We start from the raw sequence: 25,477 nt of genomic DNA on the forward strand, positions 1-25,477 counted from the left end.
TTTTCCACTAATTAACAGCAAGCTGCTTGGAACTTTGTTACATAACCATTAACCACAGCCGCACATTTCAGACAGGTGATACAGCAAAGGCAGGCTTACAAGCAGTAGTCAGTAGTAATAGCTACATAAACACCAGTATTGGACAAGTTCCACTTCCTGCAAAGAAGTGTGCTACTGCTGCCTGAGTGCAGGGCAGTGCAGTGCAAGCATAAATACCTTAAAAAAAAAAAACCCCAACAAAACAGACAGACAACCATGGATAAAAGCAAGCATCAGTCACTCAAATTTATATCAAGTACTCAAAAATAATTGTATTTAAAACATCCAGGCATTTGGCAACAGGTAAAGGGACAACTCTGTCCTTGGTACAAGTTTTCTTTAAAGTGGAAAGTGACAAATACCCACACTTAAATAGGAGTTGTTCTGGCTGCAGAGTTAAATCTGCATTTAAAATAAAGTTTTTAAAAAACTTTATATACATCAAGTTCAGTTACTCAATCGTACAAGAACTTCACAGTAGAGCACAGGCCTGCAGCCAGCAGTTTGTCAGTGGTGGCAAATACCCTTTTAGAAAACACTTGCAGTGGTGTGAGGTAGAAATCTTGCAGGGTGTAACTGATGGTGCAGGTCAGGCCTTGCTGCCTGCGTGGTTCTGCCCCCAGCCTGTTCCAGCTGTTGCACAGGTGCAGTTACAGCTGTACAGAGGCTTTCCTGGTCCTGAGGGACTCTGTAACTCCTGCTGGCAGGCCACTTCTGAGGAACAGCTGGAGATGCACTTGAAGCTTTTCTTCCAATGTATGGCAGCTCTTGAAATAATACATTTTTAACTTAAATCATTACAAAAGAATGCTTAAGTGCCAGGCTGGCACTGTAACTACCTGTAAATGTCATTTAGGTGCTCGGCTATACAGGTATTAAACCCAGAAGCATGTTACTCAAAGATCAAGGATGGCAGCAGCTTAACATCTAAGTTGGTCATAGAGTGGTAATTTCTCCACATCACATGAGACTTTACCAGCATCTCTCACCCACAGTTTGTCTGAAAATACAAATCTGAGAGCCAGAACAGCATCAAATGGGAGGACACCGTGCCCAGGCATGCTTTCACTGGAAAGGGGCCTGCATACCCTCCCACCCCACAGGGCTCCTTGCACAGGAGCTGCACTCTCTCACCTCTGGCCTTCACTGAGAAATTCCTTGCAGGCTGGAGCGCAGCATCCGAGACCCCACTGAAACACCTGTTGGCCTGCTGGGGAAGCGTGTGAGTTGTGTCAGAGTAGCCTAGAAAAAGCAGTAAAAGTAAGGCTGAATAATAAATTAATGTCTTCAAGTAGCAGACACACATTAATCTTAATTTTTTTTTTTTAAAATCTGGATTTTAAAGAGTAAAAAGTTAGACAAAGTAAAAAACAAAAACCACCAACTTAGCCATATGGCTGTAATAGACTATAAAACCCCCAAACCAGAACTCCTGTACCCAGAAGAGTATTACCTGTGTCTTTGTTAAACTCAGAGCATCGTGAAGAGCTACCAGACTTGAGCTTTGAGCTAGAAACAGCGGGTCTGAAGCAGTGCTGCTGACCAGGTCATCTAGCGCATCCACCTGTCGTTGCAAGCTGTGCAGGGTGCCTTCTGTTTGCCGTTTTCCTCTGATTAATACTTCCACTTGCTTGGACATACACTGCCGGAGCTGGGCCTAAACACATCATTACTTCTATTTATATCCAGATAGCGTAATTTTCAAGACTGTACTTAGAAAACATCTGATGACTTTACTGTCAAGCCATAAGGGATGTAATGTCAGAGTCAGTGAATTATTTAAGTAGTTCACCTCCTCCCAAGTCAGAAATAAGCTGTTTCTACAGCCTTTATCACTGCCTGCATAAAGAGAGAGCAGCAGATACGTCCTAACTAAACTTGGCCATCACCTGTACTTAAAGTGATTGTAGGTGCTCCTTAACTGTCATTTGTCATGTTGCTAACATACCACAGTATGATGTCAGTGAGGGTATCTTGTTGGAATACCCAAACATCCAATTAACTGTTAATTAGTATTATTCATCCTGATAAGGCATGCAGTTGCTAGGCTTGTTTTACTGTCCATTCCCCCCACACACACACACACACAAGGTAGGCTGCAGCTAGTTGCTGTGTGCACAGCATGGGTAGGCCAGGACCCCCACGCTCCTGGGTCGGGTCCCTTCTGAAAATAACGGACAGGACAGCCAGACTGGGAAGAGACGTGTCACCTTCAGCCGATCCTCATGATGCTGCAGTTTCTCTCGGAGAGCCTCTCCACGCCAGTGTTCGTCCTTTTGGAAACAAAAGCCCATTCAGTAACAGAGCATAACAGTTAAAGGTACTGATACCGACGTGCTCAGCTGTAGCATGAGCAGCAGCTACAGTTCAAAAGCATTTTACCATTAGGAAGACTTTAGAAAAATTCAACTTCTCTTCCAGTGAGAGGAGTCGTTTGTCAGCAGCAGCAAATGGACCAGTCTCCTCCAAGCTATCAGATTCACACTGCAGACTTCCCTTTTCTTCAGACGATGCATCCAAATCTTCCAACAGTTGCAGAGAAGATGGGCTCGAAGATTTAAACCCCAACCTAATTTCATCTTCAACCTCCAGTTTAAGCAACGTTGTTGCATCCTTTATTTCCCTTTGTCTCTTTTCCAGGTCTTCTTGAGTTTTAACCTACACCATAGAACACTCTCACCATTTTGCTGTCACGTTACAAATGCATCAGTCCAGAGGGATTTTCCCGCATAACCAAACAAGGTTTATTTCTTACTTTCACAAAACCTCTGAACAGACCTTGCCCTAGTTCTGACATTAACTTTGCCTGTGAACCCCCTCGGATGGTGATGGAGGCAACTAAAGTTACCGGGACACAACTCCTTAACTTAAACCTAATCATACTCTGATCTTGCATAGTCTTCCCTGAACGTTTTCTAGTTGCTAACAACGTTATTCTCTGAAGGACCCTACTCTTAAAGGACTTTTAAACAATTTATAAGGGATTTATTAAAAGATTAGGAGTCAGACAACATGGAATCACCTTTAATTTAAAGTGAGTATCATAAGAAGAAAAAGCTGGCCCAGGTTGGCACTAACAAGTTCTTCAGTGCCTACTGAGTCGCTTTAACGTTGATAACACTTAGTGATTTGCATAAATTATGACTAGTTATGCCAAGTACCTATTACCAAACCATAACGTAAACAGGAGCCAGAGTCTGAATTCTTGACTGAAGCACTGCCTGAACTGAGCTCCCAGCAGACATTATGGTGCATTTGCTACATCTGTTGGGAGCATGCAAATCCACTCACTCCTAATGAATAGCTGGGACTCACCCCCTCCACCCTCAGCCTGCCTCCAAAGAACACAGTCTCCTTTTCAGGTGTCATTCTTCTGGGCGAGAGGGGTTGATTCACTTGAACCGGCCTAAACAGTGCCTGTAATTCACCGTGCGATGGGAAGGCAACCATGCCACTCTGCCACAGCCTTCAAGATCTGACAAATGAAGTGCCGCTTTAAGAGCTTGCAGCCCTACTCTTGAGAACTCTGCACGTGACTGGCTGGCTGGCGTTGGTTTGTTCATTTTTTAACAGGGATTACCAAGCTGCCTGATCCTACTGATTGCTAACAAAGCTTAACTTCTCCCAGATGGGGGGGGGGGGAAAAATCACACTGCAATTTTAAGTGGGTCTATTTCTAACTGTGATACAGTGGACAGGAGGAGATTGAAAACCAGTACAACAAACTTGTCTGGGAGACAGCTTTCCCTCAAACCCGCCTGTATCGGGCCCCTCAGTTATACCTGGGCGTGGAGATCCACGTAGTCCTGCTGGATCTGCCCAAGGTCCTCAACAAGGCGCCTGGCTCGTTCCTGGTTACTGTGTGCTACTTGTTCAGCAGTTGCTATATCACCCTGCAAACAGGTATTTTCATGCTTTTGTTCCTAGGAAAATGCAGAAGGATTGCCTTTTACTGTGAGCATCCACTGCAGAAAAATGAATCAAGAAAACCCACACAACACAATTTCTTCAAGTTAAAAGGCAGAAACAGCATTAAATAGGAGGAACTAGAGGTGTTCTGCAGCCCAGTCTAGAAATACCAGAGTTTGGTTGCCTCAAGTTCTGTCTAGTCATGACAATGCATTACTTTGTTCCTCCCACGATAAAAATGGGTGTTATATCATTTTGCTGTTTAAAAATAACCCAGATCCCCAAACATCCTCCCCTCAGCCAGGACTTACGTGCAGTTTTCTTTCAAGCTGCATCCTTTGCACTTTCATTGCTTCTTTCAGACTCAAGATTTGTTTTTCTGCTTTTTTCCTCTCTGATGCTATCCGATCTTGTAGATGGTTTAGCTCAGACTTGGAGACTTCCAGTTCTTTTTGAAGAGACTGTATGTCTCTGTTTTTTTGTTGTAATTGTAATTCTTTTTCTGAGAGCTGATGTTCTGTAATTAACATTTTTTTAAAACAATCCTGATTAGCAGAAGTGTAAGTCTCTTGGCATACTGCATACACATTAGATATTTTTTGAACACATTAATGTGCTGAGCAATGGTTTTTAAGAACAGACACAAAGTGAGAGGGGACAGACCACCAGTTGGCTTTAGAATCTCAGTTCTTTGAACAAGTCAATTTAAGGACTGAGTCAATCCCGAGGCTGCATTAGAAACCAAGCAAGATTAACAGAAGTATTTGTTGGTTTCGTTAGACTTAGAACCCATAAATGGTAACAATTTGTTTGCGCAATTAATCTTACTGCTTTTTCTGACAGTTTCTTCAAGTGCTGCATATCGAGACTCCTCCTTTTCCAGCTTCCTGATGTTTTCTTCTGCTAGCCTTACTTTCGTTACTGCCTGCTCCAGTTTCTTTTGTTGATCTGTTAGTTCCTTTTCCAATAGTGTTTTCTGATCTTTCACCTTCGCAATACGTTCATCCATTTTTTTCCCTTCACGCTCTGAATTTTGCTTGAGGCGGTGAAGAATCTGCCAAAAAAACCACCACTTCCAGCCTTAACTAGCACCAACTTCCATCACCAGAAGACATTATAGAAGTTAAAGCAGCATAAATTGGAAAGAACTGTAGTCTAATACTCTCTACTGGCAAAAAGAGTTTATCAATTTTTCTTGCCTCTTATTTTCAGTACCACTCCCTCGGTTTTTCTTTTGGTTAACACTTTGTTGAAACTGCTCAGCCAATGTAAGTTAATCTTATATGCCTATAGTAAAACTAAGTCCTAGTTTTCATGAACAGTTGCTGAGCTTTGCACATAAATACTATAGAAGAGAACAACAGCTAGCTACCAATAGTGATCCACTCAAAAGCAGAAGGAAACTTCAGGATAAAAAAAAGCCCTGGAATTTTTTCTGCTTAGTTTTGGAATTATGGAATGCAGCTGGAGTTAAGCTTTGATTAGTTTCACTTGAAATCCATTGCAGCATTTCAGGTACTCTCCATAGTTTTCTCATCTCCCAAGAGAAATCAACAGCACAGGAAGAAGTTCTCTGAACTATACCCAGCTGACAAGACAGAATTCTAGAGAATAATCTGTTCTAGTCCATCTCCTCACCCCATCCGCTACACCAGCAGCCATGACACCACACTGCACAGTGCCTCCCACTACCCCACAACCTTTCTTGCACTCGGGGCAGTGTTGGTTTTACAGCAGTTTTGTTATCAGGTCAGTATAGGATGGCACTGCCAGGAACAATGACAGTCCTTTGTTGTGACACACATGTTTTAGCAAAAACTAAACTGAATGTTGAAGCTTTTTCCTCTGAAAATGAAGCTTTGTGTTTCTTAAAGCACTGGTCTATTATTTGTAAATGTGCACCCAAAACCTTTTGGCCTGCATTATTTTTAGAGGTCAGAAGAAAGTGAGGCAAGTCGGCAGGCTCATTACCGCTTCTTGTTTGGCGAGTTCTGTTTCCTTCTCTTCAATCTCTTTCTGGAGCTGCTGCAATTGGTTCTCCTTCTTTTTCTGTCTCTCTTGGCAATCCTTATGTTTCCTTAAATATTCTAGGATATCTTCTTTCAGGGTTGCCTGCTCTCTAAGCAACTCATCCTGATGCTTTGTATTATTTTTCAAATCCTGCAATATAAAATGTAAAAATCAAGGGACATAACTAGCTGATAAGATTAACAGCCCTCTGGCTAAAAGGCTTGCATTTGAAGGAACATAACTGATCATCCCTAATCATGCTGAAGACTACCTTCCATTTAAACCAGCCACTGACTGAACTAAAACAATAGGAACCATCAGATAAAAAGCCAGAAGATGCTGCTTTACTTTAAAAAAAAAAAAAAATTCTTCTTCCTAAAAACAATAAACCAGGGTCTGGATTGTGTTCTAGAAAGATGACAAATTCTGGATTGTTTTCGAGAAAGAAGATAAATTGAAACCCAAACGAATCCACAGGAAAAAAAAAATATCCCCATCAAACCAAACAACCCCAAAACAAACCAAAATGCCCCACACTTCAAGCCGGGGGTAACAATCTGACTAGAAGAGTCACTGCAGTTGGCACACAGAAAACCCAAACCAGAAATCTCATCTGGTGAGGTACCTACTGTAGTCCACACCACTCCAAACTCAGCAAGAACAAGGAAATAAACTAGCCGTTGTTTATTAGCGCTGCAAGTGTCCGATTTTGAGCTAATGTACCTAGATGAAAAAACGGGTGATGGACCGTCAACTGTTGTGATAAATGACACCCCTCGATTCTGTGCTAAAATTGTGAAAATATGTACATATTTCACCAAAACTAACCTGCTCTACCAGTTGAAGCTGTTGCCTGGAGTCATTTAATTCTCCTTTCAGTGTTTCTAGTTCTTCCTTTTTTTCTAGAAAAATATTGGCGACAGATTTTCAATCAATTTGAAATACCTATACAAATAAATTATCTCTTTTCATAAATGAAGAATAAACAATAGAAAAACAGTTTCTAAAGTTTCCATCTTTTCAACATGTTAAATACTTTCTGCCTGTAGATATTTGAGCATGTTGGATATTTAGTATCATACAGTACAGTTACAGTAGACCTTTTAACACAATTTATCTTAAAATATATTGCAGCTTAGAACCAAAAATTGATCGCTACCTTGAAGATCTCTCTGTACAACAATAATGTCTCCATTCAGTGATTTTTTTTGTTTGTTCAGTAGATCTACCTCCTGCTGCAGGTTTTTAACATCCAGTTCCATTTTTTCTACGTTGGCCAACGCAGTTCTGCTGCTGTCTTCAGTAGCAGTTAAGTCTCTGTAACATGCGAATACAAATTCTCGGTTTGTTGGAAGTACTTGGTGAGGACTCTAAAACCAGCTGCATTTCAGTAAGTCTTCTCAGCTCAAGGGGATGCTACCTAGTAGTCATAAGAGCAAGACAGCTGTCCTGTTCCAAGACTTAACACTTTGCTTTTCATAACTTTTCTCATTGCACTGCCATGATATAACATGTGTTGTTGCATTCGTCAGCTTCATTGCTGAATATTTTCTGTAAGTCTGCTGTAGACATGCTTAAAATAAAACCTCCACAGGATATAAGAAATAGCATATTCTGTATAATTGGGCACCTCAAAGTTATAGCTATATTTTTAATTATGATAAACAGACATCCCATCACTTCTGATCTCTGCGGGAAAAAAAATTCCCCCCCACCTTCTGGTTTGTGACAACTTCTTTTCCAAACTCTGACAGTCCTCTTCAAGCTTTTCTTTTTCTTTATTCAAAGACTCAATATTATTTTGCAGAGTGCGCATTTGAGAAACCAGATGTTCATTTTCCTGACGGTCTTTCTCAAGCAGTTGTTCCTGCCAGTCTACTTCCCCTTGCTGACACTGGAATAATCTCTGAATCTTCTCCAGTTTTAACTTCTCCTACAAAAGAAGGCATTGTGAACAACACATTTATACAGTCAAGAAGTAGCACAAGTTATTAACATCTTTAGCTGCAGCAGTTTAAGAACCTTTCATTCAGAGAGATCATACACAGGCTAGAGTGCCTTCTAACTACTACTGCATTACAAATGGAATAACTGCTTAATGCCAGATTAATTTGTTTTTACAATGAAGGTTATGATGACTATGAGCACGAGGACTTGAAGATAGGGGTGCAGTTCTTTGTTCCATCATAGTTTAACCGCCATTTTCCCCCCATCTGTAAGAGTAGCAGATCCCTTCATCACAGGGATTTTGAGAGAATGACCACATTAAGGGCTGCGAGATGCTCAGGTAATGTAGTAAGGTGATCACTTTAAGTGTGGTAATAGAAAGGTACCAAGCATATCAACTAGTCCCTTCTTTTCCCTGTCCTTCACAGAAAGGAGTAGAGAAAGAGATATAAATATCTGCTTAGAAACGCTCTCTTAGCAAAAGCATGTTAGATTTTCTGGAATTGCACAACTAAGTAGAGGAGGGCTATCCTGGACTCTGACCTAACAATCCTGTAGCTACTACGAGACTGCCAAAGGGATGCCACTGACCTCTCTGCCCACTGGTAGCAAAGTTGAATGTCTGTATTCACTATAGAGAAAAGAGAGACCAGCTGAGCTAAAATACCTTTTTAATGGTAGAGAAGATCATTCAGTTGAGTTAGTAAACTGTCTTCCACACAGATAGAATCCAGACAGACAGACTCTGGAAGCTAATACTAAGAAAACAGTATTCATCGTTCTACAGCCACAGAACAGCCTTCTGTCCTTTGCCCTCTCTCCCTCATGTGCACCAAAAAAAAAAATCCCATTATTTTAAAGGGCCGAAGCAGACCTAAGACTTTTATGTGACAAGCTGAAATCAGACTAGAAACTGATTTCACAGTGTAAAGACTGTTGCCCAGATCTTAACAAAACCACAGAATATGCAGATCTCTTCTTCCAGTTACTATATTAGCTGTAGAAGAAACACTTACTTCTAGAATTGCAGCCTGAGTCTTTTCTAGCTCATTGACCTTTTGGTCATGTTGTAGTTTCAAACCTTGAAGTTCATTATTTTCAAGCTCCAGCATTTCCAGAACATGTTTCAGTTCTAGTAAGAGGAAAGAAATCAAAGGTTATTACAAGCACATCAAATGCATTCTATCTGGAGAGAAAAAAAAAAAAAAAAAAGCAAAGCACCAAGGAAAAATTAAGAGACACTGTACGCATATCATCCCTGTAAAAAACTCTTCACAGTTTCAATTGCTGTGTCAGACACCAGGTATTGTATCTGATGCTGTTCTACCAGCAAGTTGCAGGTCCCCAGGTCTCCTGTGCTCTTCCTACTCCCTAGGGAGTTAGCCCGGGACAGACTATCTCACTGATGAACAATGAAAGAAAATATTTCAGAAAAAGTACAGAAGTTCCAAACTGCCGCTGCTTATACTTCCCACAATCTGACAGGATGTAACTGCTTGGGAAAGAGATTCCTCCATTTCCCCACACATCCCAGTGTTTCATTCTTCTTCTGTGAATGTGGCACAATTAGCTAATGTCTCCTAACGACTCAGTGCCGAGTGTGAACTGATCAGTCCTGACAACGGATTTGCTCACATTTCTCTGGCATGAAAAACTCACGTCCCAGATACAAAGCAGCATGAAGCGCTGCCTCGACTTGAGCGAAGGGTATCTGTCAGCTCCCTGTAAGCTATGAGAATTACAGGGGACTCTTTCTCTGCAGTCATTCACAGTATTTCAAAAGGAGTGAGGAACAGAAGACTGCAGGGATGTGCAATTAAGAGCTTGATTCGCACAAAATACTGTCTAGTAAAGCCGGGGGCATACCTATCTTATGCCTGGTAATTTGCCCAACTATTCCTTGAAGATTTTCTTCCTCTTTTCCAATATCCTTCTTTATGAAGGAAAGCTGTGCTCTTTTCTCATTAATCTGGACATCCAGTTCTTTCCTCTCAACATTAAGCTCTTCCAGAAGTAGTTTTATTTCCTGTGGAAATGTATCAGTGTTACAAGGAATGCCATTATTTGCCATTTTCAATAAACTCTTCCTTTAAATAGAAGTTCTAAATAGTTATAAAATTTAAGGATTCTCCCACCAATATTCTGGTCAATTTAGTTCCAGAGTTTGTTTACAACATTAACTGTAACTATAAACAAAACCCCCATAATGTTTAACCTAAAGTCCTGTTTGTGGACAATTTAAAGTAGCAATCTTGCAAAGATTTTGATGTACAAGTCTGACCACAATACCCTCATTCAAGTAAACAGTTTGTAGGCCTTAAAACAGGAAGTCAGACAAAAAGCCCCCACAAAATATAATGAACCTTGATACTTTGTTTTTATTTCAGAAAGGAAGTAAGAATCCTTTCTAAGTAAATGAGGATGGAGACAGAGCTGACTTACACCAGCTTTGTTGTGTTTTACACACACTGATCAAACTGATTTGCTTTAGAAGCTGCTTGTCTCAGCAACAGTAAGTCATTCCGAGATTTCTATTTAACATAATTTAGTTCTCAAGGGACCAATTCGGTAAGTATTACTGGAACTCAGGAGTTCTAATTTGTGCATCTAGACCAAGCTCTTAGTCGCACAGAATCGTAAGCTTGCTTGTTCTATTTTTCAGTGGGTTTTGGGAGGCTGTAGAAAGCAAAACTGATTTTGTGGAAACTTTTTGGGATATTTTTGATACTTCTATTCTTTCGTTGTTCTTCAGAAATATAATGAAGTGAAGACTCATTTGGAAAAGTTACTCTTATTTGGCGTAGCTTTTCATTTGCTTCAGTCTCTCCGTCTCGAAGAGCTTCTTTGAGGTCACCTTTCTTTTGGGAAATACAGTCTTGAAGGACATGGAGCTCTTCTTTTCTTTGGTTTAACTGTTGCTCCAGAAACAAGAGCTCTTGTTGCTGAGCAGTAATCTAAAATGTAGAAGTTTAACAGAAGAAGCATTTGAAGGCTTTTATTTTTGTAGCCACACACATGCACGAGAACAAGTGCAGTACGCTGTTCCCTGCCAGAGATTTATTTGAATTGCATAACACGTAAGGATCCCATCAGAGCAATGAGCTTCATTTGCTAAACCTGTATAACATAGCCGATACTGAAGAGTAAGTGCTGATCTGGCCACTGCAGTCTTGTACCTCAGAGAGTGCAGTAAGAATTGTAAGAGAGAACTCTGCAGTAACATTTATTATGCAGAAACGCCAGAGAGATTGGGGTCATACTTATACGACAAACCAAGGAGAATTCAAATTACCAACATTAAAATAAACTTAAGAATTCAATTCTTCAGACAAGGCAGTTCAGAACTTAAGATTCTTCTCAGCTTTCAGTTACATCAAAACCAACAAAATTGATAGTCCAGAGTTAATCAGAAAAGCCTTACCTGATCTTTTAATCTTTCCAATTCGGTTTTCTTGCCTTGAAGAAGGTTTTCTGCTTCTCTGAGGATTTGGAGGTGATGTTCTTCATTACCTTCTGCAACTTGAATATCTCCTTGAAGCTTCTGAAGACTAACAGTGAGGATAAAAATGTGACTCAGAAGAAACAAGAATACCTTAGGCAGCAACTTATTGGAGGTGGACATCTTTATCTAACATAGTTTACAGTAAATTAAAAATACTTACCTTTCAGTTAGCATTTCTATCTTCTGGTTTAATGACTGGAACTCAGAGTCTCTTGCAGCCACCATTTTGTTGATTTCCTTCAAAATACCTTCTTGTTCCCTCTTATGCTGTTCTAAATCCCTTGTATCTGCCTGTAATAACCTAAAGAAGCATTTATGCCTTTTCATATTAACATTTTAACAGCTCTCCCTCTCCAATAGCATTATCTTTATATTTGAAAGAATCTTGTTCTTCGCCTCATCCCCATTTGATACACGTTCACAAGAACGGCATACCTTAATTGTTGATCTGCTTTCACAAGTTTAACGGCCATTTCCTGAGCCCTTCGCTCCAGCTCCTTTGCCTCAGTTTCAGTGCGGGACAAACACTGTTTGGCGTGATTGTGCTTTTGAATAGTGTCTTTAGTCTAGAGCAAAAATTGAAGATTGAGACAATACATTCCCATCTTATGCTTTCCACATCCATAACCTGCAGGTTAGCTATCTGAAGATGACCTCCTCCTGGCTTGACTATTCCACCTCAGCTTTGTCCCTTTGTATACCATGAAGTAGAACCATTTCTTCTCTCTTGTCCAGAGCAGAAAAGCTTCCTCCTCTTTGGCAATGACTGAAACATTTTCTTTTAGTACAGGTTATCCCATGACTTATTTTCAAATAGAAGCATTTTAAGAGGCTTCAGGTTATCCAAGTGAAAATAAACTGCTTAGACAAACAAAAATCCTCTGCTTAAAACAGTCTTAATGCAACACGTAAGTCCTTCTGCACTTAGAGTTATGGCTTTACTTACCTTCCCCCGTGTGCTCTCAAGTTCCACTTCAGCTTCTGCAAGTAGCCTATCTGCCTCTCTAAGCTCTGCTCGTCGTTTCAGAAGAGTCTTCTCTATACATTCAATTTCATCTGCAATATCTTCATGGTGTTTAAGAGACTTTTCTAACTGCAATTCTGCAATAACGTTGTTGGTATACCCTTCAATAAAGTCCCTAAAAGGTCAGGAAGACAGACATGGAATTAAAATACAAAATGCCAGAGGCCTGGAGCCTCTTGAAGTTCTAGTCCATTTACATTAACTGTAAACAAGTCAAAATTGACTTTTGTTGGAAAAAAGTTTAGGTATTTCCACGTTTACTTTAAATGTATTCTAGTGCAATATCCTTACTTGCGTTTGTTATGTTTTTGAGCTGCTCTTCGTAGCTCTGCTACTTCATGTTCCAACTCTTCTCTTTCATGCAGAAGTTCTTCAATGTTTTGATGCAATTTTTCCACCTCTTTTTTGCATTTATGCTCAGCTGCCTCTGACCATTTATCTTTGTATTTCCGAGACTTTAAATAATACACAGTGTCTTCTAGCCTTGAGACTTCGCTCTCCTACATACAGGAAACAGAACAACAAAATTAAGACCTATTTTCTATTTCAGTCCTCCTGAGACACAGGAACAACTACAGATAGCAAAGACTGGACTATTAGCACTGAAGATGAAGCATTCTTATCAGCAAGCTCCCTCAGATCCAGAGCCTTCCTAGCAGAGACTTTTTTTTTTTCTTTTTTAAATGGACTAATCTAATCTGTGAAAAATGAGGTTTTAGTAGTTTGCGGTTTTGTTGAGAAAGCATACGTTAACAGATGCTCCCAATCCATTCCTAAGTCAGTTGCCTATGGTTAAACCTGCAGCGTACAACTCTATCTTACCAAATCATGATGTTCAGGCACATTGCAGTGAAGCACTCCAACAGGAATGAGCGGGACAGTGAAGGCTGGAGGAAGAGGGCCGTAAACAACCTGGGCTCCCACAGGAGGTGGGCCATAGATGACAGATCCAGGAGCAACTGAACCTCCATTTGCTGCTGCAGGAGGAGGGCCATAAACCACAGTTCCCTGAGGTACGGGGGCACCATCTGGAAGGACCGTGTAAATAACTGTACCAGGTGGTGGTACAAAGGGAGGGTCTTTGGGAACACAAGTTTCTTCATTTCCTTCGCTATCTCCTTTTGCTCTTCTATCTTTACCAAAAGAAAGAAAAAAAAGGAAAAAAAGTTATTTTTAAATCACTTTTTCAGTAAGATACATTCTTCAAATGCACATTTTAAAATAACACACATTCTATGTACTGTACAAAAATGTAATAAACACTGCTTAAGATGAATAACGAGCTCAACACTAATACACTTTTATAATTCACTCACACACATCAAAAAAATTCACTATGAACTCTAAGCAAGTCCATCTTTAGTATGCTCCTAAACATTCCGAGGCCATGAGACTGACTTACCTTTACCAGAATTTGATTTGTACAACCTATTTCTGACAGGTGAATAAACCCAACATCCTCCATGACTGGGCAAGCCTTCCTTCCCACACTGCCTGTTGTCACCGCACCCTCGTCTGGGTGGGGATGTGCCAGAACAGAGTAAACAAACTCCAGAATCTTTTGTGCTACGGGAACCGGGAGTTGAAGCCTAAAGAAAAGAGAATACACGTTAATCTATAAATAACAAATAATGTAAAACAAATTATTTGTTGTAGACATTTTAAAGCACTGATTTTTCAAGAACAGGCTATACATACTCTGCTTTCTCTCACTTCCAAGCATGATGCTGCTTTAAAGAGAGCACTAAATATTTTTTAACAATATTTCTCTTAAATTCAGACAAACAGTGTTTTGCAAGAAATGTTTGTCTGCAATGTCCCCTTTTAAACCTTTACCTAAGTGAATTTATAGAACTGTGTTTTGAATAGTTGTCTCCAAATTTTATGTATACTAGATTCTTTTTTCTACACAGTAATCGCTTTATCAGGGAACATTTGCGTGTGTTGTTTCAGTATTTCTCTTATATGCCAGCCAGTAATTTTTCTTAAGTTCCTCCCACACCTAGCAAGTTTATAATGGACTTTCCTGTATCAAATGACTTTCCACATAATAGGACTTTTATTTCTGACCTGCGATGATGGCATGTAATACCAGTATCCCCTCCTTCTCAATGGATCCGCTATACTGGTGATGTAATCATTCTGGGATGAAAGCACATTTCTGAGTGCTGCGATTTCATCTTGTAAGTTGTCAATTTCATCTTTATTACCTGTCAATTAATCAGTTTTATAGACATATAAGACAAATAATTAAATCATAAATACTGCATTCAGCTTTAATTAAAGTAACAGTTTAAAGCTTTTCCCTCACTGTTGTCTTGTTAATCTGAAACAATGTTTTAAAAAAATGAATTGCCGGGATAAACAAACTAAACATTACACAGCCATGTAGATATACCCCGGCCCTTGCACGATTGTAGAAATACAAGTTCATATACAGGTAACTGATGGTCATTCTTCCTTGTCTATAGATCTCTGACAATGTTCTAGAGCAGTATAAACACGATTAGTGTTTTCTAAATAGCTGTAAAAAGTGTTGTTAATACAAACTAATGAAAACTAATATACTGTCATTCTGATTCTTTAAACTGAGGCAAAACTTAACTAGATTTCATAGAATCCTAGAATGGTTTGGGTTGGAAGGGACCTTAAAGCCCATTCAGTTCCACTCCCCTGCCACAGGCAGGGACACCCTCCACTAGCCCCATCGAACCTGGCCTTCCAGGGATGGGGCATCCACAGCTTCTCTGGGCAACCTGTGCCAGTGCCTCACCACCCTCACAGGGAAGAATTTCTTCCTCAGATCTAATCTAAATCTCCCCTCCTTCAGCTTAGGCCACTCCCCCTTGTCCTGTCACTCCATGCCCTTGTAAACAGTCCCTCTCCAGCTTTTTGGAATATTTCCAGAGGTCAACTGGCAAAGCTGGAAAACTAGAATTGCTAGTGCCACTGCTGGTCCTTAACCATCTGTTTTTTCCATTCTTCGTACTTGAAGACGCAAAGACCCATACACTTCACACAACTGCAGTTTGTTTTGCTGTTTGCTTCATGCACATAGATACAGAGAATCCAATGAAGCACAGTGATTTAGGACTGAATGTATTCCATATAGGAACTGTAAAGGAAGGTATTCTCAACAGTTCATTCTCCTAGAATAACCTTCCAGAGCTCTGAACAGCTTCCCAGATCAAACAGTGAGAAATACGGAGAAGAAAGTGACATCTTCTGCATCCATGCTTATTCACAAGAAGGCGGGGGGGGGGGGGGGAGATTACCTGTACCAATGTTATCCAACAACCATCTTAAACGGTCAATTTCTGCTTTTTGTTGCTCCATAGCTTCCTTTAGTTTATCAATTTCAAACTTCTGGGAGTTTGATGCAACAGTCTTCTCACCAGCTTTCTCCATTTCATGCTGAAACTATTTAAAATATAATTTTAAATCAAAGCAAATCAGTTTAAATTAGATTTGCTAGAACTTTTTCAAACATGCCCATCTGTCCCTACAAAAACGCTCATTCAGCAAAACGTGTGTACAACTGATGCAACAAAATTGTTCTTCCCATTCCCTCCTATGGCCAAGGCTTACAGACATAGCCACGGTAAAGCAGTGAAGTGGTGAGAGTTTTCCTTAAAAGTCAGCGAGGTTTTCATTTTGTCCTTTGGCAGATGTCAGGGGAAGGAAGAACATCATGCCTTGGGAAAACTTGAGGAAAAAGGGCAGGGCCGACACCTCTAAATACGGCATTTTCAGAAACTCGGTGAACCAATATCTCTAAGTATTTTACGTTCCTCACATAGCATAGAGCAAACATCACTGCAACCTACTTGTTCTTCCTTCTCTTTGAGGAGCTGTTGTAAGAATTCTATTTCTGCTTCTGCTCTGGCAAGATCCCGAGCTGCATGAGCTGCCTCAGCACAGAACTCTTCGGCTTCCTCAATCTCCTAAAATTGAAATTCTAGTTTGAGCTTTAGTTTGCAGGAATACTTCACAAGCTTGCAGATGGCTCATGCAGCTTTGTGAAAAGCTGACTAATAAAAAGCATCAGCACTTGTCTGCTCTGGAAATTCCAGAAACTGGCAGTTTATGTAAAATAATGTTTCTCCTTTAACTTTACAGTATTTCTACAGAGGAGATGTTAGCACATAGCCAAAAATGGTTCCCAGTTTTAAAAACTTGCAGCATGAGAACAAACTTCCATAGTCCCTTCTTTTGCTTTTCTATCTTACGTAACAACGTATTCTCTACTGTTTGACTTTCACTTAGTAAGAGATTAAACTTGCCTCTGTGTCACCTTCCAACACACAGCAAGAAAGCCTGTCCATATCCAAATTTACTCAGGCATTCATCTACTATATTTCAAGATGAGACTCTGTCTGAAGCAAGAGCTCCTGTGCAGCAGGACAACTAACTCGGAATAAAACTGTGAAGCTGCATTTAAGAGACACCACCAGGACTGTTCCCATTATGATGGCATTAGAAAGCACTGCTTATATACAAGCAATTAATTACCAATGTTGATTTACCTCAGCTCGCTCCTGATTAATTCTGAGAACTGTCCCATGAAGAGCCTTTAGCTGATTTTTAGCAATGGAGAGTTCTGTAGCTGCCAGTTTATCTGAAGTGATGATTGCTCTCTTTAACTCCTTCAGTTCTTTATCTAGACTAACAAATTGCATTTGTGCCCTGGCATCTTCTATTTTTTTCTGAAACCAGGAAAACAATAGGTTTTATAAGTTTTAGGTAAAAAGCAGCATGGAAGAAAGGTTTTCTGTCAGTATGACTTTTTTCCCCCACACATATCCCATTTTGTATTATATGCATAGAAGTAACAAAAAAAAAAAAAAAAACCACCAAAACCCCAAAACACTAAAGCAAGGACCAACAATAAAATTTAAGGAAAGAAAGATGTTATATTTAACCTCTGTGTTCCTTCCTGTATTTGATCTATCTTAGAAAGCAAAATAATTCAGAAATTTTTGAATCATCTTTTTGTGAGCAAACACACTTGTCTTTATTCATTCCTACCCTTTTCTCTAAATCTTCCAGCTGAGCAAGAATAGTCTCTTTCTCTTCATCTGCCTCTTGGAGCTGTTGATCAGCAAGGCCCTGAATTTCTTCCATGCTCTTTATTTTTTCATGTAAATGTTGAATTTCATTCTCTAACTGATGGACTTTGTTCTTATTCTGCCTGTTTTCAGCTTTAACCTAGAAGTGAAATAAGTTAGAATGAGTAGCCAGAATTTTATTTTTTTTTCCCCAACCAAAAGCCACCCTATTTTAATGATTTAAAGAAACAACTTTTGGGGAAGTGCAGTTACCAGCATGCTTTGTACCATAAGAGAGAGAAAAAAAGAACTGCTTTGCCACTGTAACTATTACATTTGAAAAGTGCCCAAGTTATTTTGGTAGTGGTATGTACATTGATCTTTTGAGGAGGTTACTGGTGATATTTTTCTACCTATAATTAAACTCTTTGTTGCCTCTGAGACATATCATTGAGCCTAAATTCTAATTCACCAAATTATCAGGCAAAAATCATAAAGACTATTAATTAAAAAAAGAAAGACAAAGAAGACTCCACTGTTACATGAACACCAAAAACTGTATCTCTCCTTGTTATCATACAGCTAAAATTAAGAGTTGCCTCTGGAAGTTTTAATGCACATTAAGCCCTTCTCCTCCATGCAGTATTTTTGCAAGCTTTATATATAATAAAAGCCAACAAAAGGCTGCAAAGGAGCACATGTCCTGTCAAATATCCAATTTAACGCTTACCAAAAGAAAGCAAGAATGACTGATGTATTTCACTACTTCAACCAGAATTTCACAGTATACACAGCATGGAAGTGGTCAATTATTTGTTTTCCCTCTTTGGAAACTTGTCTGTTTATACAAGTTCTTTATAATGAAAATTACTACATGGTATACATTTATGCATAACAGGAAAATCAGAATTCTAATAATAATTAGTATTCCTAATCATGAGTAACGGCATCCTGCTCTGATGTGAGTTGTCAAATTTGTTTCTGACAAGCAAATGCATTCAATTTGTCTACCGTCAGTAAAATCATACTTCTCTGAAAGATGGAGGGTAGCAAAGCTACATTCATAGTGAAACTTGATCCTTCACCTGCAAGTTACATTTTTTAGACTAAGCTGAAATTGTTTTACTCTTGCTTTTGTTGTTTTGATACATGCCTGTTTATATTTCTCCTGTACTTCTTCCAGTTTTTCCTGCTGTGATACCATTTCTTCCTGCAATTGTCTCTGTCTAGTCCATGCTTTCTCTTTTTCTCTCTGAGCATCAGCAAGGATGTCATTAAATTCTTTCTGCAGATTTGCAAGGCTTTTTCCTAAGACATCAGCTGAGTTCTGACATCTGAAAGAGAAAGATCCAGGTTCCAAGATAGAAAATAGCAATTTTAAATTGTGATACCAGATATTGAAATAAAAAAGCCTAGTACAATAGTGCTAGTTTAAGACATCCAGTGTAAATGAATTCAGGTGCACATGTTACACTCCACACAGACCTCCACCCTGGCACTATTTATACTATTCTTTGTTCCTGGGGACAATGCAGGGAGGGAAGTTTGCCCTGTCCCTTGCAGTGAAACCCAAGGGGATGGCATACTTCCCTCAGCAATGTAATTACTGAGCTCAGGTCATGTGCTCTTAACAACCACAGGGTGCTGAAGTTGCACTCAGTAGGATGCAGCACGTGTACCTTGTTGCTCTCCTGTACTTACCAATTTCACATGCACAAATCTAACACTGCTTGTACTTTTATTTTACTCACTTAATCTCTCCAACGCCTGTCTGAAGCTTTTGCTTGAGTTCATTTATACGAGCTAAGACTTCCTCAGGATGAATTAAGTTACCGACCGCATGGTTTAGCTGATTCTGAAGATCTTTAAGCTGTTGTTTCAGGAGATTGTTGTCTCCCTAGGAAAAAAAGACAAGACAAAAAAACCTGACACAACCATAAGCAAACAAATGCACAACTGGTAGAAGCTAGAATTTTTAATACCTAGATCTGTTTTGGACTTGTTGATGTTGGGTTTTTCTGTTTGTTTGTTCTGTTTTTTTAAAGAAAGAGTCCTCTGAGTAGTATGTGAGATAGGAAAGAGGGATCTAGATACAAAGGACTGAATTCAGCCTTCCCACAACAGGGGAAGTTGCTTTAATCACACAGCACTTAAACCTCCCTTCATTTTTTTTTTCTTTGCCAGCCATATTTTGAAGATCTTTAACTCAGTTTGTTATCCTTGCCTAGAGAAATCCTGTTGATTGAGCCTTTCAGCAGCTTTAGGAAGAATCACAGAATCATAGAATGGTTTGGGTTGGAAGGGACCTTAAAGATCATCTAGTTCCAACCCCCCTGTTGTGGGCAGGGACACCCTCCACTAGACCACGTTGCCCAAAGGCAAGAGGAACACTCAGTTTCAAATCTCAGTTCCTAAGATGAGGCCCTGATCTGTGTCACTGTATTAAAGTAGAGGTGTTTCTGTACACCTATACAGTTCATGCAATTCCTGTGAGTTCAAGGATCACAAGCTCTGTTGCCTATTGCACTTAGATGTCATTACCATTTTGTGGCAATTAAGTAAGATTCCTCAGGATCCACAGCTTTAAACAGAGGCAATAAATTCTGCTTTAGGTATTTGATCAGTTTTTTTCTTCTGCATCCAAATAGTTTTCTTACTGACATGTAGTGGATGAAGCTTGTGGGAAATTAAGATACATATAACAATTTATCAATCCCTCTGGAACGTAACTGAGCAGCTCTGAAATTATTTCAAAGGTCAATCTAAATAAATAAAATAGACAGATAAAAGACTATGGCGTAGGGTCTCCAGACAAGAAAATTAAAGTCAGGGAAAGTCATAAATACTACTGAACCTCAAAACAGATCCATACAGAATCCTTCAAAATTCTTACGCTTTCGCCTTGGGGGAAACATACTGTGTATCAGGTAACTTTTTGAAGGAAACAAATACTTCACCTGCAATTGTTTGAACTGAGAAAGGAGCTTATAATTTTGTTGTTCCTTCTCTTCTGCTAGTTGTGCTTTGGTCACAGCATTCTCTAATGCTTGCCTTTCTTTTTCAAGTTCAGCTTGCAGGGCTGACAGTTCCATCTACAAACACAGAAAACCTTCAGTTTAATATCCCCACTCCCAACCCCAACCTGTCACCCAAATACTCAACAGCTATATTTCATAAAACAGTATGACAACATCTCCTAAAAACCCCAACAAACCAACTCCAACCATCCCAAATCAACCCATCACCACATATACGTAACAGGTGTATTTCCTAAAACATCGTTGGTACTGTAAATTCTAATCTAGACCTAGCATGAGCATGTCCTACCCACTAGGTAACTGACAGATTCACATTTTATCTGTGTTCTACAGAGAGCTTTCAAGTTTTTCCTGAAACATCAAAACTGAAAGATTTGGAGGGGTTGGGGACAGAATACCACACTTTCCTGTTTTGCATTTTCATTTCTGCCTGCCATCTGGAAAATGTCTTGCAAAAAACCCACCATGTTGATTTCTGATGAATGGAAACTGAACCAAGACAGTAGTTACTGTACATCATCATCCACAAATCCAAATGAGGATTTTCAACAGTAAGATAAAATGGGACTGTACAAATTAAAACATACATTGTTCTTCCCTGTAAGAAAGCTACTACTTTACAATATATTGTAAAATAAATAAAAAAAAAATTTGCTATAAAACTCAGTTTCTACTACAAAGAGCAAAGGCAAACTTCGTCTTTCACCCGCTACTTTTCACAGGACTGCTTTAGCATCACTTCTTTGATGTGTGCATGGTTATCTCTTTCCAAAAAGATACAGTTTATTATTTTCCCTTTAAAGACGGTGAATATTTTCTACGGGGTCCCCAAATGATCTGTACCTTGCTTCAATGCAGAGTTATAAATCCTAGCAAACTTCCATTTGGGGGCACACCTAAATCAACAATTATTTGCAAGTCAATGTTGGAGCTGTGGTATGGAGGAAAGCTTGGTTGTCCCTTGCACCAGGGTAGATTATCCCTCTGGCAGCATAAAAGCTCTGTTCTTACCTGGCTAAGTTGTTTCAGTCTTTCAAATTCTTCTTTTTGCTGATTGGCTTCAGCGTCTCTGTCTCTTAGCTGGGCTTCCAGTTCAGCCTCATAGGCACTGATGTCCCCTTGTGCATCTTTAAGCGATTCGTTTATTTCTCGCTGCTCTTGGAGTGCACCTTCGAGCATTGTAATTTCCTGGAATTTTACATTCATTTTAGAAATATGTACACAGGACAGCCAGGATTTCTTAGAGTACATTGCCTCTCTTCCTCTGTTATTCAGGAACTCATCATCAATGTGACAGCAGATAGATCAAAACAGAGACACTAACCCTAATCACTAAACATTAAAACTTAAAGCTAGGTGGTACTACTACATACCTAGGTCAGGTCAATGACACTACTGTGACAGACTGTACATAAATCTACACTTCAGTTAGAAAGGTGTAGCTTGAAGTGATACACATTTGTCCCTGGTATTAAGGTTTACACAAAACTTATCAGGATACTAAGACAGCTCTCTCAGTAATTGGTTGATAGGACTGATGCAAGCTAGCAACATGCACATCCTCAGTTAGAGTCCAGACAGTTTTCACTAATGCAATTCACTGTGATACTGATTGCAAATCTATTTTTAGTAAGGGCTGAAAGGTAAAGGCTGAATTTCTGAGACATCTTCCACAAAGTACAGATTTACTGTATGTCTCTTGCAACCAGGTTTAAAGGCCAAATGCTCTTCTTAAAGTGTGTGGGCACATCTGATTGAAGTTACCATACAAAAAAAAATATTTTGTCCAAGAAACTGTGCTTTGGTCATTTGTTAATTGTTTTCAAGCTTATTCTTAAGTATCTGAATTTGAAAAGAAACATAGTATTAAGCCTTACTTTTCTCATATTTTCAGCATCCATGGCAACTATTTCCAGGTTGTTTCTTTCCTCCTCTAGATCTGCCAATCTTTGTAGCAAAGATTCTTTATCCTTCTGCAACTCCTTACATTCATCATTGGCTTGTTTTGCCTGACACTTAACACTTTCCAGGTATTCCTGTAATCCAATGATAATACTTTCTAAATCCCTTTTCAGTGCTTCATTTGTTGCTATTTGACCTGCAGAAATGCAAAACAAATTTGAGATAGTTAAGAAATCTCACTTATTTATGAAACAAACAAAACTGCCTTTCTTAATCTTCTTTAAGATGGTCACCTATTGAAATACATAGTAACAACAAGAAACTAGAACTCCACCAGAAAAGCCTGTGCAGTATTTTAAAGGCTAGGAGTTCCCATATTACCTTATTAACCTGATCACTGGCAGAGTGAAAAAGAAAATGCAGTTCCTTGTGCATTCCCATCCCCTACCTAAGATGACATTTACTACCTTTATAACTAGATCAGTTTTGTTTCAATTTTTATATTCATATTCTTTTCTGAGACATTTACTTTCACATAGATTAGGTATATAGTAAACGTATACATAAGTTTAGTTCATTGGCTTTAAGTCAGTTTCCAAAACTCAGAGGATCAAACTGATGTAAAAGACACTTCTACAGAGGCTATAATCATATTACCAAATCTCAGTCAGCTCAAGTACTAGGTACATGACAGCTCTTTAATATTTTAGATTATTATCTGAAGTATAAATGAAAAGACATCATCATAAGGGTATTGAACTATCAATACTTCACCTCATACAATTAAAAGCAGAGCAATCCTTTCTTCTGCTGGGACAACAAAATTGCAGATCATAAGGCTATGTTAAGTAATCAACAAAACACTCAGCTCAGACTTGATAAAGGGCCTTCCTGCCTTGACATTTTGATTCTGAACCCCAGAGCAACAAATCAGTCACTTAAAGCAGTTGGTTGCTTCCCCCTCACCTTAAGGAAATAAATAAATAAATAAATAAATATCCTGCAAACTACCCTCTCCCAACCACATATAAGTGAGGCAACTAAAAAAAAAATAACTTAAAAAATGTACACCAAGTCTCCTTTTAGATTAGTTAAGAATAGTTTTCAACTTCTTCCTACACATTCTGTATTTAAGCAAAGATAAACAAAAGTGAATCCTCAGTTCAATTGTCATGTTATCCTAGATACAAGAAACAGTGCAAGAAAAGAAAAATTTACTATCAGTGAGCTGTTGCTCCAAGTCCTTGATTTCCTCAGTTTCCTTAGCAATCCGAGAGAGCATCTCATCCAGGCGACTCTCAAGCTGTTTGTAATGTTTGTTCATTACATCAAATTGCTGTTCTTTACTTGCTTTTTGAGCTTTCATGTGAGCCTGTAAATTAACAGTTGGAAAGGTAAAGCGGGACATCGATACAGATTAAAAGAGTCAAATCAATATTTTAGCTCAGTTCTGCAGTGTCGCACTACCAGCAGTAAAAGTCACAAGTGCAGCATGTGTTGTGATGCTTGGGGTTGGGTTTGTCTGGGGTTTGGGTTTTTTTTATATTTTCCCTCCTTACTGCCCCACAAAGAATCCCAGATAAGCAAGCAATCTGTGTGACTAACAGCATCGTTAGTAGTCTCCCCCTTGCCCAGGCATGATGAATAAGGCCTGCATTTATAAATTATTACTCACGGCTACTACCTTTCTTCCTGCCTTTACTTTTTGTTATACCATTTCCTCTTTCAGTCAAGAACAAACATGATTTTCTCCAGAAGCTTTAATCCTGTCATCCTGCATTGCCTTCACAGCAGATGATGCTTTAGAACATGTCAGGTCAACACCCGAAGGAAAATACCCTGAACAACCAGCAAGTCAGGCCAAGTTTATAGCAAAGATTTACTTAAAGCAGATTTATATATATATTTATATTTCTGGGAAATACACTGTACCCACAGCTCACACAGACTTTTGTCAGGACTTCATGCACTTCGTATGAATTTAGCTGATTGTTTCAGCTGCATACAAAACTTAGTTATCAACACAATATAGTGCTAGCTGTTTCTCACTGATATGAAATTACTCACAAGCGACTCAAACACCAGAAAATTTGGAAAAATACAGAATTATACTGTCATGAAAAACAGCACCTTTTCCCTAGTACTCAAAAAAAGAAAATAAATCAAGCTAGCAGTATAAATTTTAAATACAAGTTCTCAGAAAAATAATTTATAAACTTGCTTCTACAATAAAAGTAATGGGTTAAAACACAGCTTTATGTTATTTTTAACGTATTAAACCAGAAGTTATTTTTAACATTCACATTAGTAGAATTCAACTTGTCACCTTGTTAAAGACAAACTACCATTTGGCTTTCAAAAGTGAAATTTCAACAAGTAAAACCCAAGCAGAGGCGCTGCTGCTGAGTCATTTTGCCGCAGCTGCTGGATGTCACAAGAGAGCTGTTTTAAAAAAACCAAACACTTACAGCTTTGCCTTTGTCTTTTCTTCCTTCGATATCATTTGCAAAACGCCCCACCCCTGATCTAGAGGTCATTTGACTAGAGCACCGGTATCTTCAGCACAGAAAACAGTTAAGCGGAGTCTCCCATCTGCTCCGATCCCTCCTGCTCCCCCCGCAGCCCCGCAGATCGCAGGGGCCGCAGCTCCCAGCCGCTCGCCCGGCCCGTTCCCGGCTCCGCAGGCGGTTGGCCCCGGCCAGCGCTTCCTGTGTTGTGATTTGAAGCGAGGGGCGGCCTGCGGGAAGGGCCGGGCGAGGGGCCCGGCCGTTGGTTTAGGGATCTTGCCCGAAACGCACACGGCCCTTCTGATACTGAACAGCAGAGTTAAAAAGAAAAAAAAAAAAAAGACAACTAAGAAAAAATAAAATAAATGTATTTTTAACAAGTGTTTGCAGGCCTCAGCTGAAAACAAGAGCCAAGCATAAAAATTCTTTCTTTGCATGCTTAAAAGCATCAAGCTGGCCTGAAAAACTCTCATTTAAAAAGACATAAGCTTTTTTAAAACACTATTATAAAAGTAACTGCATTTCATTTTAATTTAAAATTTCTATAAATG

At 39.3% G+C, this 25,477-nt stretch overlaps 1 protein-coding gene across 6 annotated transcripts in view; it reads right to left on the bottom strand.

Moving 5' to 3' along the window:
* Positions 1-246: 246 nt before the first annotated feature.
* CNTRL (centriolin) overlaps positions 247-25,477 on the bottom strand; it is a 36,784-nt gene continuing 11,553 nt past the window's right edge. For 4 of the 6 annotated variants that reach the window (XM_054848777.1, XM_054848779.1, XM_054848780.1 and 1 more), the window contains 33 exons: positions 23,638-23,791; positions 22,395-22,615; positions 21,529-21,705; positions 20,437-20,571; positions 19,231-19,376; positions 18,633-18,813; positions 17,460-17,639; positions 16,958-17,137; positions 16,259-16,375; positions 15,707-15,851; positions 14,502-14,641; positions 13,834-14,020; positions 13,254-13,564; positions 12,723-12,931; positions 12,354-12,546; positions 11,843-11,973; positions 11,568-11,708; positions 11,327-11,453; positions 10,695-10,859; positions 9,772-9,931; positions 8,922-9,037; positions 7,674-7,891; positions 7,118-7,275; positions 6,787-6,860; positions 5,920-6,108; positions 4,777-5,002; positions 4,260-4,465; positions 3,822-3,962; positions 2,422-2,697; positions 2,250-2,312; positions 1,493-1,696; positions 1,174-1,281; positions 247-806 (listed from right to left, as the gene is read on the bottom strand). In XM_054848777.1, coding sequence (XP_054704752.1) covers positions 1,183-1,281; positions 1,493-1,696; positions 2,250-2,312; positions 2,422-2,697; positions 3,822-3,962; positions 4,260-4,465; positions 4,777-5,002; positions 5,920-6,108; positions 6,787-6,860; positions 7,118-7,275; positions 7,674-7,891; positions 8,922-9,037; positions 9,772-9,931; positions 10,695-10,859; positions 11,327-11,453; positions 11,568-11,708; positions 11,843-11,973; positions 12,354-12,546; positions 12,723-12,931; positions 13,254-13,564; positions 13,834-14,020; positions 14,502-14,641; positions 15,707-15,851; positions 16,259-16,375; positions 16,958-17,137; positions 17,460-17,639; positions 18,633-18,813; positions 19,231-19,376; positions 20,437-20,571; positions 21,529-21,705; positions 22,395-22,615; positions 23,638-23,791 — 5,370 coding nt within the window. In that variant the 3' untranslated portion in view covers positions 247-806; positions 1,174-1,182. Of the gene's footprint in view, positions 807-1,173; positions 1,282-1,492; positions 1,697-2,249; positions 2,313-2,421; positions 2,698-3,821; positions 3,963-4,259; positions 4,466-4,776; positions 5,003-5,919; positions 6,109-6,786; positions 6,861-7,117; positions 7,276-7,673; positions 7,892-8,921; positions 9,038-9,771; positions 9,932-10,694; positions 10,860-11,326; positions 11,454-11,567; positions 11,709-11,842; positions 11,974-12,353; positions 12,547-12,722; positions 12,932-13,253; positions 13,565-13,833; positions 14,021-14,501; positions 14,642-15,706; positions 15,852-16,258; positions 16,376-16,957; positions 17,138-17,459; positions 17,640-18,632; positions 18,814-19,230; positions 19,377-20,436; positions 20,572-21,528; positions 21,706-22,394; positions 22,616-23,637; positions 23,792-24,887; positions 25,097-25,477 lie in introns of those variants that run through there. The other 2 variants (XM_054848781.1, XM_054848782.1) reach the window with 2 other exon arrangements.

This window comes from Grus americana, chromosome 20 (assembly GCF_028858705.1).
Source record: "Grus americana isolate bGruAme1 chromosome 20, bGruAme1.mat, whole genome shotgun sequence".
Taxonomy (NCBI): Eukaryota; Metazoa; Chordata; class Aves; order Gruiformes; family Gruidae; genus Grus; species Grus americana.